Raw genomic sequence first — 15,579 nt, 5'->3', positions numbered from 1 at the left:
ATTCAATGACATCAGATTGATTGTCGTCCTTATATTCAATACTTTTCTTTGTTTCCTCATCTTCATTATTTTTACAAGCTTCTACCCACTCCAGTATTGTCTGCTTTTGACGCTTGCCCATCATTTTACCTAATTCTCGCTACTGCAAGGAAAAACAATTATGTACAAGAAATCATCGTTTTCTTATCCTAACGTAATTGCTTTGCCTGGTTCACGAAATACTCTTTACGAAATCTAAAAATTTCAACGCTTTATTTCCCCGAAAGTGACGCGTTGCTAATTAAAAATGGAATGGTGGAATTTTTTTTATTTTTTTTTTTTACTATGAACAGAGTTTCCCCCACACGCTTGCGTATTAGTAAGGATTGTAAGGTGTGAAGGAAGTATTCTGTTTACTCAATACCTATATAAAGATTAGAAAATGAAAGAACCTAGAAAGAAGCTAAAACAAAAGGCAAAATCTTCATTATTGTAGGCGTGTCAGCAAATATGATTTCGTAAGCTTTTGCCATTTGAGATTGTCCATAACTTCGAACAAAAATTTTTAAAGGTTTTTCAAATTTTTATCAAAGCGAAGAGTTTAAGATCAACATTAACATTTTTTTTAATTCCCAAGATTAAATTCATTCATTCTTCCTACGGTAATCATTTTCATGTCTTGGCAAATATCTCAGGAGCGCAATTACGTATAGCTTTCGTTGGTTACATTTTCATACATGATGAACGTCCACATTAACATTCCACCATCTTAGTTTACTAAGGCAGAGGGAGAAGAATTTTTTCAACATTTTTTCAATTCTTTAATCGATCAAAGCGGCTATCTCACTAACCTTGAAGTTTTGGTAAATATTTGTTCCCAATTAAATCATTAAAATTCTCTGACTCCTTGACTTCATCTCCAAAAGGCACTCATTTCTTATAGTAATAATTCCATGTCTCCGCCTGCGAATACATGACCCGAGAGATGGACAGAGAGAAACATGACACAACATGAGTAGAAGGATATATAAAGTTTATAAAAAGTCATTAACGGTTCGACCCAAGCTAATCTATTATTTTTTTTCTGACATTTCTGGCAAATAGCTAACGAGATTTCATGTTTTTCTTTTTTCGCCAAGAAACATGCAAAGAAAGAAAAAAAAAAAAAGAAGCAATTAAAGATGTAAATCAACATGAAACTAACTTTGATTAGTATGAGAACGAACTGCAAACACTTTCTTGTCTTTGGCTAATCAACGGCAAGAACTATTAAAATCATCATCATAGCTTGCATTCTTTCAATGCACAGAGTCGTAATCTTGCATCACCTGTGAGGAGAATATCATGCAAGACATCTTTCTTGTCTCCTGTAAAACATTAATGGAAAATAAAATTTGCAATAAATGCGACAAAACTACCTCACTCTGTATAGAATCCATAGTACAAATGAAGTTCTATATAAAGTTGTTTCAGTTTCCTGTTGCTCTGCCGAAAAGATGCCAAGTTTTTGCGTTACGCACGAAAACAATTATGCCTATAGTAAACAAGGACCATATGTTATTACATAAGGAACACATGAAAAGATTTTAACTTACTAAAATTATGTTTAGATGAAAAAGATCATCATTGAATGAATATCTTTTCTGTTTCTTTTTTCCCATATTAAGAAAGCCAAAAATTTCTTCAGGTTAACTGATTGTTAAGTTGAACTTAAAGAAGTCATACGTAAAGTCACGTTGGAAAATCGAAATGATTTCCATATCACAAATGTTTCATTAATGTTTCATACCATCAAGTGAACTTAATAGATTTCTTTAGGTGAAACTTTTGCAGCGAGGTAGCAGAAGCTCTGCTCTAATTGACATTCAGTTTATTTTGGGAATTTCCAAAAATCGAACAGTATTCCATATTTGAAAAGTGAACGAAAATGAAAAATATATAAGGCGATCGAACGGTCGGTCGATCGATCTCTTTTCATTAAGTGCGAAGAGAAAAGAAAGAGAAAAAAACCCCCCCTCTCACTTGTAGAAAGTGTTTGAATATGCGGTGAGTGCTCATATTATGATATAAGAAAAAAAAAAAAAAACAATGGAAAAAACCTCAAACACGTGCCTGGAATAACTGTATATATATATATATATATATATATATATATGTAGAGAGAGAAATACCCAAATTAATGGAATTTCTAATTTGTTAAATGGCGAGCAGAAGGAAAGAAAGAAAGGCAGAAAGAGAGAGAGACAAACCAGCAGACATGCAGCGCAATGGAGTGCACATGCGTATATGACTTTTGTAATTGATATATTTGTGTATATGTGTGTGTGTGTGTGTGCGTATATGTACTCGTTCAAAAATGCGTGTCGTGCCGTTTCGTTTTGCTAACAACTTACGACAGACCTTAACTTTTTCTTCATGTTTTTTTTTTTCAGTTTTTACATGACATGTGGTTTTCCCCAAATTGATAATGAAACAAATTGATAAAACAAAGTTAATTGGAACGAAAATGTTATAAAAAATTAACAAACACTTCAAAATTACAATTGATCGATTGTTAAATGAAATGAGGTGAAAGATAACAGCATTGATTATTACGAAATAATAATTCCGACGATATTACCTTCAGATTTATTGTTTGGTTGTTTTTACTTTTAACAATTAATTATGCGGTTAAACCCTTGATTCACATAAAACTGAAGTTGTTTACTTACACTTTACTTGATTACTTTCGCTGTTTCAATTTTTTTTTTACCTCTTATATCATTCTGTTCCGTCAGAACTGAATCATGTTTGTTAATGATCGATTAGACGATACGCGCCTTGTTCTTTTTACAATTTTTTTCTTTGGTTAAAAAAAAGTTTTTTTTTTTTGTTCTTCTTCTACAAGAGAATAATGTTTTATTTCACGCGTACAGTTTCTTTTCACTACAAAATGCTTTGGGAAATTCTAATTAGTAAGGGACAGAGACAGAGAGAGAAAGAGAGAGAGAGGGAGAATTAGAGAGATAGATTTTACGTCAATTATTATTATTATTGTTATTATTCGGAATTGCTAACAATTAGTAAAGAGAGTGTATTGAAGCAATTTAATGCTATTGATATAATATGACGGAAATTATTTGCAATAAGAAAACATGAGAAGCAAATTATAGTCAGTTAAACACGAATCTTTTCATCCTAACCGCATAATAGCAAACAAAACAAAATTTTCATTGTTCAGTAATCGAAGTGTCTGTCTAATCAGAGAAACGCAAACCTTTCTGGCAAAATAAGATTTCATAGATCTTTAGCTTGAGTCCAGAGGTAGACAACACATTTTCACATCTTAAATAACACGATTTCTCGATCAGTTCAAAATAGCTTCAGTTTTCTCATTCAAGTATTTTCGACTCAACCTATTTGGACTTGCTTTATCACGCTTTTGACGTTTCCAAAGAAAAAATAATCGCTTATGACCAAATCAAAAAAGTTCATACAATTTGTCTGGAGGCGTAAGTCTATGCGCCCTTATGATGAAATACAATTTTATCTTGTAAAAATGCGGCCGGTTCGTTTTAAATATGTAATTCAACCGATCAAGTAACGAATCGTTCTACCCTCTTCAAGACAGTCGAGAAAAATCGAACCGATGATGCTTATCCCATCTTTGGTTTTATTTTAGGCCTTGGTTTTTTAAAAAAAAATAAAGCAAAACCACTATAGGAGGCCACAGTGCGCTTCTAGTTGTTGGAGACTACGCTACAGTTATTCAAATAGCGACTTTTCAAACTAAGCCATTATACCGGAAGGGGTTGAAAAAGTGATCCACTACGGAACTATTTTCAAAACTGTTCTTACTTGAGCCAAGACAAGCGGGTGCACTAACTTGGATCGAAATATCTTAAAAATTGTGATCTGTAGATTGAACACAAGAAGATAAAATCGATAATGGACACACGGACAGACAACCTTTAGGCAAGTATTCAGAAAGTGCCTCTAAATCGATCGTTATAAAAAAAGGCAGATCGATCTTTAAGTTTTGCCGAAATGTGCATTCATTCCCACAAACTTAATATACCCTTATATGACAAGTGGTGTAAGGTATACAATTAAGTTCTTGCAATGAATGGAAAGTCCAATGTCGTTTGCTTTGTACGACTGTAAAATAAGCGCTAATTTATCAAATGTCATGAAAGCACCTATGTATTTGTTTTTAGTCTGACTATGACTCCTTCCTGTTGTTAGATAACTTATTTTTTGATTACACCAATACAAACTGTCGAAGAATATGCAATTTTGATTGCAGCAATCGGAACTCGGCATTGGAAAGTGATATACCCGTCTAATCACAGACTATTTAAGTAGAGTACTGAACGTTGTAGCATTTGCCTTGATGGTAGTTGGTGGTCACAGAAACAAATTAGGAAAAGGACAGTATCCGCCAGTCAAATGCTAAAATTATTAGGTTAAACGTAGCATTTTAGGGGTTCACTGATCCCTTTTGACGTCTTCACTACCTGAACTTATTTTACGGAGGTGAGAGATTCGCTTTTGAAAGAAACAGAAAATAAATTTTTGAACATTACAAGGATTGCTAATTAGAATCATTCATATTTGTAACTTCTGAAATTTCGAACATGAGAACATGTGTTATTAAAAAAAATGGCATACCATTCTGCTTTGCAATCGTTAGTTAATGGTTAACAGCTTCACTTGCGCTCTCCTTTTCTATTATAACATTTTGGTCATTCTGAATAAGAAGTTGTATTAAAAGTATAGAAGATCCTCCATCCTCTTCCTATGATTCCTATCTCGGTACTTTTATACAGTATATATCTTACATCGCTTTCCTTAATATCATTCTCCAATAATTTTCGTCATGAAAGGAACCAAAAATTATGCTGCATTAGCATCTAAAAAGGTCATAACCTACTTTAAAAATGCAACCTTAGTTCCACGATGTTAGTTTCCACGAGAGCCATTGTAAGGATAAAGTTCTAAATAACAGTAGAACTTGGTCAATCATGATTTTGGCCCAAGCTTTATTGCAAAAGAGCAAATTTTGATCTGTTTGCTGTACATAGACCTGCTTTGTGTAAGGATTTTTGGGAGGGAGTTCATAAAAAAGTTCTATCTGATTCAAATTTTGCCTAAATTTTTCCTGATCGATTATTGCTATATGGAGCCGAATTCCTTCATACTAAATATTCACGATATCGTGACCCCCAGCGTTAATCTGAAGAAGTATTGCCTGCTGATGGCAGTGGGGAAGGTAGGATATTCCAGCTTGGAGCTGCAAAGTTTTTCTGAGAGAGTTTTGTTACATGGATCCGAATTCCTTCATACTAAGAACTCGCGATATCCTGTCTTTTGGTATATTAACACTTTTTTTGGCGCCTTTGCATCAATCATTCATCAATCATAATACACCACACGCCCAATAAACACTTCTTTAGATGGGACCCTCAAAGATATTCTCCCTTATCGTCTATGTTATTGGTTCGCACACTCTCTAAAATCGTGGCTATGCAGACTTTGGATATTGCAAAGCATACACTGTTTATGATTCGTAAGGATTTAATCGCGCTATCTTTTCAAATTAATCAGTAAAAAGGTAAAGTTTCGTACGAATTTTATTTGTTGTTTGACTTAAGACAACATCTAATCAAAGCTCCACGAAACTATGTCCGAGTGATAATGCGTACAATTGCGTATAGCTTAAAGACAGTGCTTTCAACTGAAGATGTCACCGCATGTCCCTCACCGGACTGGACCCAACTATATACGTATATGGATTGAATAAACCGGTGACATCTTCATTTCAAGGTACTCTCTTATATATATATATATATAGATAAATTTGTTTTAAGCAACCTTAACTATTAACATATAATTGGCGAACATTTTTTATATTACACTATAGTTAAGTAGTAAAAGCTATAAATTATGGCAAAGTGCTAAGTACAGGAAGTAGATAAACTACGTTTAAAATGTACGCAAAGCCCTTCTCTTAACCGAGAGAAATTTTTTCAATAATTACGTTTTAGAGTAAACTCTCAATAGATTTACAATAAAAAAGCACGTGCTGGAGTTTTTTATTTGTTTATTTCTTTCCGTTCCTCTTCTACTTATAGTAAAAAACCAGTGAATAATTTAAAGTGAGAAAAAAAAAGCAAATAAATTTTTACTGAATGAATGAAAATGTTTATTAATTATTAAGCAGACACATAAAATAACATCATCTATATATATATATATATATACATGTACAAGTATTACTGGAACACAACATTACAATAACAAATAGCAACTAATAACTTTTGTGGTCAGTTACTAATGGCATTGGCTCGCTACGCTAAGCTTAATAGCTTTAATTAATTTCGACTTTCTGTTCGACGCACACTTTTCCTATTTTACGTTACGAGCGATAAATTATTTGCACAGATAGGATAACAATTTTTAGTTAGTTTTGTGCTTTTTCTGCCCCTCTTCCTTTAAGCATCTTTTTTATCATACAGTTTACCTATGCTTCTTATACGCTTTTTTTTCATATAGAAAGAATTTTCACATAAATTATATGAATTTTTCAATTATGCGACTTAAGTGCAGATTATGCCATTAGCAATGGTAAACACTAACTTAACATCAGGATATATATATATATATTTTTTAAATTCAAGCATAATCGTAGCAGATAACATTTTTATTGCAATTAGTAACCGACAAATGAATGGTTATGTAAGTCTCAAGATACTGTTAATATGTTTTATTTTATTTTTTTGTTTTGCCTTGAAGTTATCTAGAGTGACATAGCTTATTAAATTGCGTGTACAAATAAGTTCACGGCTTTTTTTTTTTTTTTTGATAAAATTCAATTCTAATTAAAATATACTTTTTCATTATAACTATCAAGGGCCTTTTGCCCCCCCGAGGCTAAATACTCGTCGATCTACTTTACCGCGTTCTTGACTTCTCTGAACCGCTTTATTTAAAATTTACTTGCTATAAAGTTTATTAATCGAAATATTCACCATTGCTATCGGTGATATTTTGGCTCTTATCTGATATTTACCTCACGTTAGATATATCACGTGTAGATATCGGTCCATTTTTATAAATGTTCAATTTTTGTGAGCTATTGTTTGGTGAGTATATGGGATGCGACAAAATTTCGTAGCCCAAGCTTCAAATTGTTTACTTGGTTGCTTTTGCAGGACACAGACGGACATATGCTAAGTTGATTACACCAATTTGATTCAGTGTCAATTAGCAGGCGACAAAATAATATTGAAGAATAATTCTGTAATCAAGAGATGGTCCCGGCCCAAGTTGAAAATAGCTACCTCGGTCGTTTTTCTGGATACGGATAGACAAATAAACGCAATCATCATATTCAACACTACAATTTTTTGCATGAAATCTCGGAAATCATTTGCTAACTCTTTCCAACTTTTTTTTATTCCAAGTCAAGTTAATCACTTTCGTAGTAGATGCAGCTGCATTTTTATCCAATTTAAAACAGAATAAAATGCATTGCCGTAAATGACATCAATTCTCTTTACGCTTTGATAAACATCGAACGTCACGTTGTAAACGAGTGAAACTTATATCTTACAAACGTCAATATCAAAGTTTTCTATACCTGGAAATTCCTAAAAAATGAACGCTGCAGGTAGATTCTACAAAGCAAGCAATTTCGATACAGGGAACTTATACTTGTGCACATTTAAGAAAAAAAATAGCAATCAAAATGCTCTCACCTTTGTAACGGGTCTCGTTTCAATGTTATATAAAAATGATTACTTCGAGTATTCAAAGAACAATGAAAACCATAAAGGCATAAGTTAACCATAATCGGACCACGATGTGTCTTTGAGCCACACTTGAATTTTGGATTGAATTGCATATCTGGGTATAATATTATACTTTATATTAGAGTACATTATAAAGAAAAACACCATTCCCATAATTTTTAAAAGTGAGTGAGAGTCACATCGTGGTATGATTCGTTATGAAAATAAGAGGTACGTTTAGATTGACTTGAAAAACCTAATGAAAATGAATGGAAGGAAAACTATGAGAAGCGCGCTCATCATTTTCTATTATTAGCTAATAGAACTTACTTTAGACGGTTAAATAGGAATTATCCAGATATTGCTATAGTCAAGGTCCGTTAAAATCGGAAATTCAATAACTTCCACTAGCCAATCTAAAGTAAATTTAATTCTAAAGTTATCGTTTAATCATTATCTTGCACTCTTGATAAGGGTTTGGACTTTGGTCTTTTTGGTGGTAGTTAAAGAGGAAAAGATGCAATAAGTGATGTCATGTTATAACATCCAAGTTGATTAAGAGATGTACTGGTTTGACAAGAAACCACATGGGGTTTTTACAACCCATCTCGAAAGCTGAGAATATATTAATTTTGTCCCAACGTTTGCAACGTTCAGAAAGAGAGATCTTGTCCGGTATTAAATTAGGCATTTAGTTAGACATGTCTGTCCGTCCGTCTTTCCTTTTGTGTAGATGCAAAAACGTTAAAATATTTAACGGGTAAGTGTAGTGTTGAAAATTGGTCGAATTCATGAAAGGGCACGCCTACAAAATAAATTGTTTTATTTTAGTTTTTACTTATAAGACACGACGGTTGCACAAGATAAACATTTCCAATGTGTATCGTTTGAATGATCTTACAGTATCCGTAGGAGACAATCGGTCAAGTCCTCGCAGTATGATAGATTAGTGAAACTTTACTTTTGTAATTTCTTGTAAGTTTTTTTTTTTTTTTACACTTAACAGTTAAACTTGATTTGGTCTTATTCATTTTTAAGTGGTGTATAGATCCGCAAGCATCTTTAAATGCAATCTGTGTAAATTTATTTATTTATTTAACTATTTAACTATTTAGTTAAATAAATAATAGCACTTAGGATAATTTTAAGGGAAATTTTACATCGTTTTTTTCCGCAAATGACAATTAAAATGTTTGTGTGTTCATGAAAATATTTAAAAAAAAAAACATCTTAAGTCATACCTTATTGAGAATGTTATTGTTATTAATCTCAATAGTTTTTGTAAACAGATGCGTCATAAAAAAATCTCTTTCAATAGTAATATAATTGACTATCGGATTATACGACACTATAAACAAACATTTTGTTTTCTTTTATATTTAATTATAATTAATTGTATTTTTCTCTTAAATCCTTCTTAGTTGCAATATAGTAACGACTAAAACCTAGATTGCAATGATTTGCAAAAAAAAAATAAAAAATAAAATCCCCTTAAGAGGAATTTTTCCGTATCGAGGAAAATAAGCAAGCAAAAGATAACTTAGAAAAACTTTAGTTGGACCGTAAGGATATTAATGAAACTAGATATAGTTAGTATAACTATGAATCGAATACTTATAGTGCATATTATTTAGAGGAACTAATAAATTGATATTAAAAGATTTCTGTCAGCTTTGCTTAAGTGCTTTGGAATTTCTGTGGCTGTGAAAACTTAAAGTATTCCGACTGTTTTCTACATATATATGTAAATATATGCACAAGATATATATATATATATATATATATATATGTGTGTGTGTCTGTACGTGTATATAGACAACAGATTGCTCAATAAGTTCGTAGGATGACCTGCAAATGTAGGATAACTATTGAAGAACTTATATGATATAATATCAAACGATATGCTATAAAATTCCCTAACTTCAAACAACTGTAACAAAGTTGCTCTAAAAGTAGCATCGCTAAAGTAACTGTATCTTCGAAATTTCGAATATGTCTACAAAGTTTACAATAATCTGTTCGCTTTTTAAACCGCAAGATGTTGTAAAGACAGCCAACGATTTCAGAAATAAAAGCGTATGTATGAGAAATAATTCCTAGTAGTTTGGTCTAACTGAACTGAAAGTGAGGTTATATCTTAGTATAGTATGTATATTTATAAAAAGAGATTTTTTATTGATAATCATAAACGTAATAACAAAAGCATTGCATCATTACATTTTTGACGGAAATTGATGTTCATATTAAATAACGTTGACCTATCAATGCCGTAAATATGGAATAAACTAATCGTAGGTCAACGTCATTTAATATGAATTTCGATCTTCGTTAGAAATGTGATTAAGTGGTTTTGTCATTACCTTTAAAATGCTGGAAGTGCAATTAGGTTTTTTTGTTATTTTCAAGTGATTAATAATATTTACGATAAGACATTAGAATATATATATATATACTATGTTCAACTTGTTGTCGTTCTGACAAATTTCCGGTTTTAGCAAACCAAAGACCAATATTAATGACACATAAAATCAAACAAGTTATATCCATTTGGCTTGAACACTTTTCAATTAACCAGCCTCAACAGGCGCTTGTGATATCTGCGATACATAACCAACCCTAATAATCGTGACCTTCTCTTGTGTGAACTCGTTTCGCTGAACGCGTTTACTGAAAATCCCTAAAAAAAAAGTCTCTCTTCCCGGTACAGGTCCGGAATAAGAACTTCCTTTAAACGAATCGACTAAAGAATCAATAATTTGTTTACAAAAATGTTCTTTGTTATGATGAATTAATGATTCATCTCAAAACAGTCTCAAGGGAGCAAAGCAAAATTAAGAGAAAAACTCATGCCTTTAATGTATAGAGATACTTAAGCAAAAATATTCCTTTTTTTTTTTTTTTGGCTTTGACTTGGCAAAAATTCCTAATAGCAATCAATCCCTGGTCTAAAACGCATTGAATTTTTCTTTTTGATCATTCGATATGACCTATAGTCCAAAATTTCGACTTGGCTTAAATTCCTCCTCTCACCATACCCTTTACACTTGCTGTTACTTTTCGCTCTTCCAAGAGTACTTACGTGTTACGTGACATTCAATACCGCGTTTATATATATATATATGTATATATATGTATATATAAACACCTGATGCTTTTGTGAAGGAGAATTTTTTGAAATTTAATAAAAGATGACAAATACCGTTACCTAACTAGCAGAACAATACTTGAAAGCATTGTTTACAATAATTTTTTTGATAAGGTTCTCTGACCATCCAAACAATAGAAATGATATATAAATCCATATAAACTTGCTGACTACATGTTAATCCACACTCGGCTCGTCACCATATTTTTGCGGTGTTATTCTTTTGATTGCAATTTTTTTCTTTTCTTTTCGTTTTTTTTTTTTTTATTTCTTCCATTTTTTGCGTTTCATAAACAGCGCACACATATACTTGTTAACTCGTTTGAATACGATGGGAATTTCACGGGTTTTTTACACTTCTACACCTAAACAGCTCAGAATATCAATTCACTTCTTTACTGCATATATCTATATATATATATATATGTGTGTGTGTGCGTGTGTGTGTATCTAAGCAAACATTCGAAAGCCCAGTTAAGTTTTACTATATATGCACGTATATTCTATATGGATATATATATATATACAGATATATATATATATATATATATATATAGAAAGAGAGCAAAATATTGAATATTTCTGTGTGTGTTGTGTGTGTCTTTTATTAGATTTTCATCAAAAGCAAACTGAAAGTTTGAAGCTTTGTTTCTTATGTCTATAGTCAAAGCTTTTCTCATTCTGCTTATACAGCATGTTTACTAAGCAGTTGTTCTCTATTTCGCTAATAAGTAAAAATACACAATATTTAGAGAAGAAAAGCTTTTTCAAGTGAACACTAACTTCGATACGAGAATTATTAAAAGCATTGCAGAGTTTAATTATTTTTCAATTCACTGCCGATCATTTTTCTTTTTCTTGCCCAACAATTTATTTATTATTAAGCCATTCATTATATTAAGTTTTTATTCACATCTCTGTGTTAATCGTTTTTTTAAATATATTTTCATATTTTTTTTTTTTTTATTACTTTGCAGGAGAAAGATGTGTTCATTTAACCGCCCAATTGGGTTATATCGACATTTTACGTTTACTTGTTTTATATGGAGCTGACATTAATGCAAGGGTAAGTTTTTTTTTTTTTTAATTTTTTATTTTCAATGAATTTCATATCTCTTATGTGAATCTTTAAAAACATGCACTCAAGAAAAAGAGAGCACATGTCTTTCGTCCGTTACAATTCCTTTTGTTAATGATTAAGTAAAAATAAAAGGAAAACTTATTTGAAAGAAGGAACATACATATTCGTCTTTTTAAAACCGTGTAAATAAAACCGTGTAAATAAAATCGTGTAAATTCTGTGCCAGTACCGTGTTAAACCGGGGACGTCTATATATGCCTTATATATTTGAAAAATCCACATCCATCTGTTCTTACTTTTAAATAGAAGAGCAAAGATCACGCGGTCAAAAATAATTGATCGCAAAAATGAAGCTATACCATCTGTTTGTTCTTATACCACTTGCGTAAGATTACCTTTTAGAGGCTGCATGTCAAAACAATAGCAGACCTAATATTTAGCAATAAAAAAGAACTTTGCAGAAGACTTAGTTTCCCTTTATTTAAAATTTATACCCCCTCGATCAGTAAACTTTTGCCATCTTTCTACTAAGATCATTATTGGAGAGCTTCTAAGACGACAAACTGAATCAAACGATTTCTATAGGCCTCTGTTAAAGTCCGCCTTACAGCATTAAGAGTGTTGTTCCAAGAATGAAACAACTGGCAGTAGTAAGTAATGAAAGCTTCAAAACTGCTCTGGTCCTGGACCTGATCATTAAAGATGAGTGGGGTCTGGCATTGTCGCACTGCAAGACAAAGCGTTTAAATAAACTGAAGCGACCAATCACGCCTCAATCACTTCCAATCCTATAAAGCACGAAGCATTCATTTACATGCCGTCAACACAATCTTTCCCATTATTTGTGTCTTGGAACACAATCTCGTCTTCCTCGTTAAAATTGGCTCGATTGCGTCTCGTTTCAGTCAAAAGGTTCGCTGTTTGGAAGTTTGTCGATCAAACTTTACCCCTCAGGTGATATCTAAATATCGAGCTTCCTTTTGCAAGCGATAAAAAACTGTGTATTTTGTCGATGTTCAGTTTTGCAGCGATGGTATAGTATGAAATAGGCCGGTACTCTTTAGCGTTTTCAAGAACTTCTTCGATTTTATCAATGATCGGCCGACTAGAGATCCGCCCGCACCGAACAACGAAATTTCGGAAGCAGGAATAAGCAAACCATTTGGATGTTGCCACTTGATTTTATTTCTTCTTCTTCATTAATGTCGCGATTTTTTTCAGAAACTTACGAAGCGGTATCGCCTTGATCGCAGTGATTTTGTCGACCATAGTAAAGACTTTCAGAATTTCGACTCATTATCAGAAGACAATTCCGTTCGGCTTATTGTCACAATGTTTTTGTTTTTTTTTTTTTTAATTATATATGAAATTTCACCTTTCACACGCCCCAATTTGAACTTGATTTTATTATTTAAGTAGAAGAAGACGAATCGGTCAACTCAACGTATAAAAAGTGCTATTGGAAATGTCTTTTTTGAAAGAAATTCATTTGTCTTTCTAATCAGAAAATATTTATTCCCCGAATTTGTTGCTTCTTTCAAACAGTGATCGCCTTTCCAATGATTTAATTTACATACATATATTAAAATATTTGTGATGATGTATTTTTTTTGAGTGTATCACAGTATGTTCGGCTTATACATTATCCATTATATATATATATATATGTTTTTTTATCTTTAATAGGAAGGTAAATCTGGACGAACCCCGTTGCATATTGCCATCGAAGCTTGCAATGAAAGTTTATTCAATTATTTGTTGGACGAATGTCAAAAACTTAATTTGGAAACGGAAACTTATGCTGGTCTAACCGCTTATCAAGTAGCCTGTCTGCTAAACAAATCCACATTACAAAATATGTTAAAAACACGCGGCGCCGAACCGTTAACCCCACCAGATAGTGAATATGATGGTAGCGATGTAGAATCCGATTTAGAGGAAGCAAAGGTGAGCTTGTGAAAGTTATAAGGCGAAGGGATATATTGATTAGCAATAATTCTTAAAAGCCAAGAGAGCAATCTTAATGCTTTATATTATGTAATAAAAGAGAAAAAAAAAGATGATGAAGAAGAAGAAGAAGAAGAAGAACGAAATTTAAACAAATAAGAATATACAAAAATTTATATTTAATTATATTACATATAAAGTTCTATGTTTTAATAGAGCTTAAATTATTTTAAAAAAAACAAATTCAAATAATTTGAAAAATTATATAAAAATTGATTTAAAATTATTCGATTTTAATTTCAAAACAAATTAATTAATATTGTTTAAAAATTGGAAAAATTTCATTTAACATAATCTATTATTATGTTGTTATTATTATTTTTTTTTATTTTTTTTTTCTTTTTTGCTTTGTTATAACACTTTGTACATATATAAGTCTTTTGAAATTTGAATATATTTAAAAAATATTGTATTAAACCAACCACCGAAGGATTTCTTTTGTAATAATTAGTAATGCAAAGCAGAAACAACATCAAATAATTGTATATAATAATGTATATATAAATACACTCCGTCACAGGCACGCATACTGGCGCATATATATGCGAATGCTGTACTTGAACTTAACATTTCCAAAGGCTATAAGTTTGATGAAAGTGACTTTGGTCAAAGGTGTCGACGCATTGATATGATATCTATCTATCTATACCTATGTATATATATGCACATATACATGATATCTATAAGATCTGTACACATATGTATATACGTATACGTATGTACGTATGCATAAGAAAGCTCGTTTGAGATGGCGATTTTCCTCTACAAACTCATTAAGTCTCGTATCTTTCACATCGGATTTTAAAATTTTTTGCGGATTTTTTTTTTTTTTTGCATTGCCGAAGTACTTTAATTTGTTGTAGTTATCCTCATAAAGTGAATCGCGAAATGGTATTAATGCAATTGTGAGTAATGGTAAAAGTGATTAATTACTACTGTAGTATCTATGCTATGTATCTATATATAGCATTCGATTCCAAATATCTCAACCAAGTTTTTCTGGCTTTACCTCTTTTTATCCGCTCACGTGTCCATCTGGTAAACGCATATTTCTAGATACAAGTTTGAAACGCAGCATGTATATGCTTGAGTTCATATCCAAAATGCAAGTGTCGAATAAACGAGATCCGTTTATAAGTACGTACGCGATTGTTAATAAACTTAAACTATCTTTGAAGAAAACATTCAAAAATTTCATTGTTTTTTTATATCCTGCAACACTTGTGGTAACAGAGTATATGAAATTCGTGCGGACTTGTGCAAAAATACAGAATGACCTGAGATAGATGCACCTTTTATTAAAGAGAAGCTCTTCCTGAATCGATCCCAGCTGGTATGTCCTTCTATTCGTTTATTTTTCTTGTGTTGAAAGCTACTACTACTCGCAAACTTTTGAGATATTTTGACGAACTTTTTTACGCCGACATGTTTTGGCCTAAGGAGGAACGCTATTGAAAATGGGGCGGATCGCACCAATTTTTTGACCCATTCAGCGTTATTTTGAAAAATTTTTTTATGAATATTAAGGGAAGGAGTGTAGGACCGTATTCTAATCTAATGTTGAAATATCTCTGATCGGATCAAATCGGTCGACA

The 15,579-nt window shown here is 31.9% G+C and overlaps 1 protein-coding gene across 3 annotated transcripts in view; it reads left to right on the top strand.

The window, feature by feature from the left end:
• Positions 1-15,579, top strand: part of LOC119634050 (NF-kappa-B inhibitor cactus) — a 41,955-nt gene that overhangs the window by 25,189 nt on the left and 1,187 nt on the right. For all 3 annotated transcript variants that reach the window (XM_038027965.1, XM_038027964.1, XM_038027963.1), the window contains exons 5-6: positions 11,874-11,962; positions 13,664-13,924. In XM_038027965.1, the coding sequence (XP_037883893.1) occupies positions 11,874-11,962; positions 13,664-13,924 (350 nt within the window). The remainder of the gene's footprint in view (positions 1-11,873; positions 11,963-13,663; positions 13,925-15,579) is intronic.

This window comes from Glossina fuscipes, unplaced genomic scaffold (genome assembly GCF_014805625.2).
Source record: "Glossina fuscipes isolate IAEA_lab_2018 unplaced genomic scaffold, Yale_Gfus_2 2, whole genome shotgun sequence".
NCBI lineage: Eukaryota > Metazoa > Arthropoda > Insecta > Diptera > Glossinidae > Glossina > Glossina fuscipes.
Note: the sequence above shows the minus strand (reverse complement) of the source record. Positions and strands in the feature narration are given on the sequence as shown.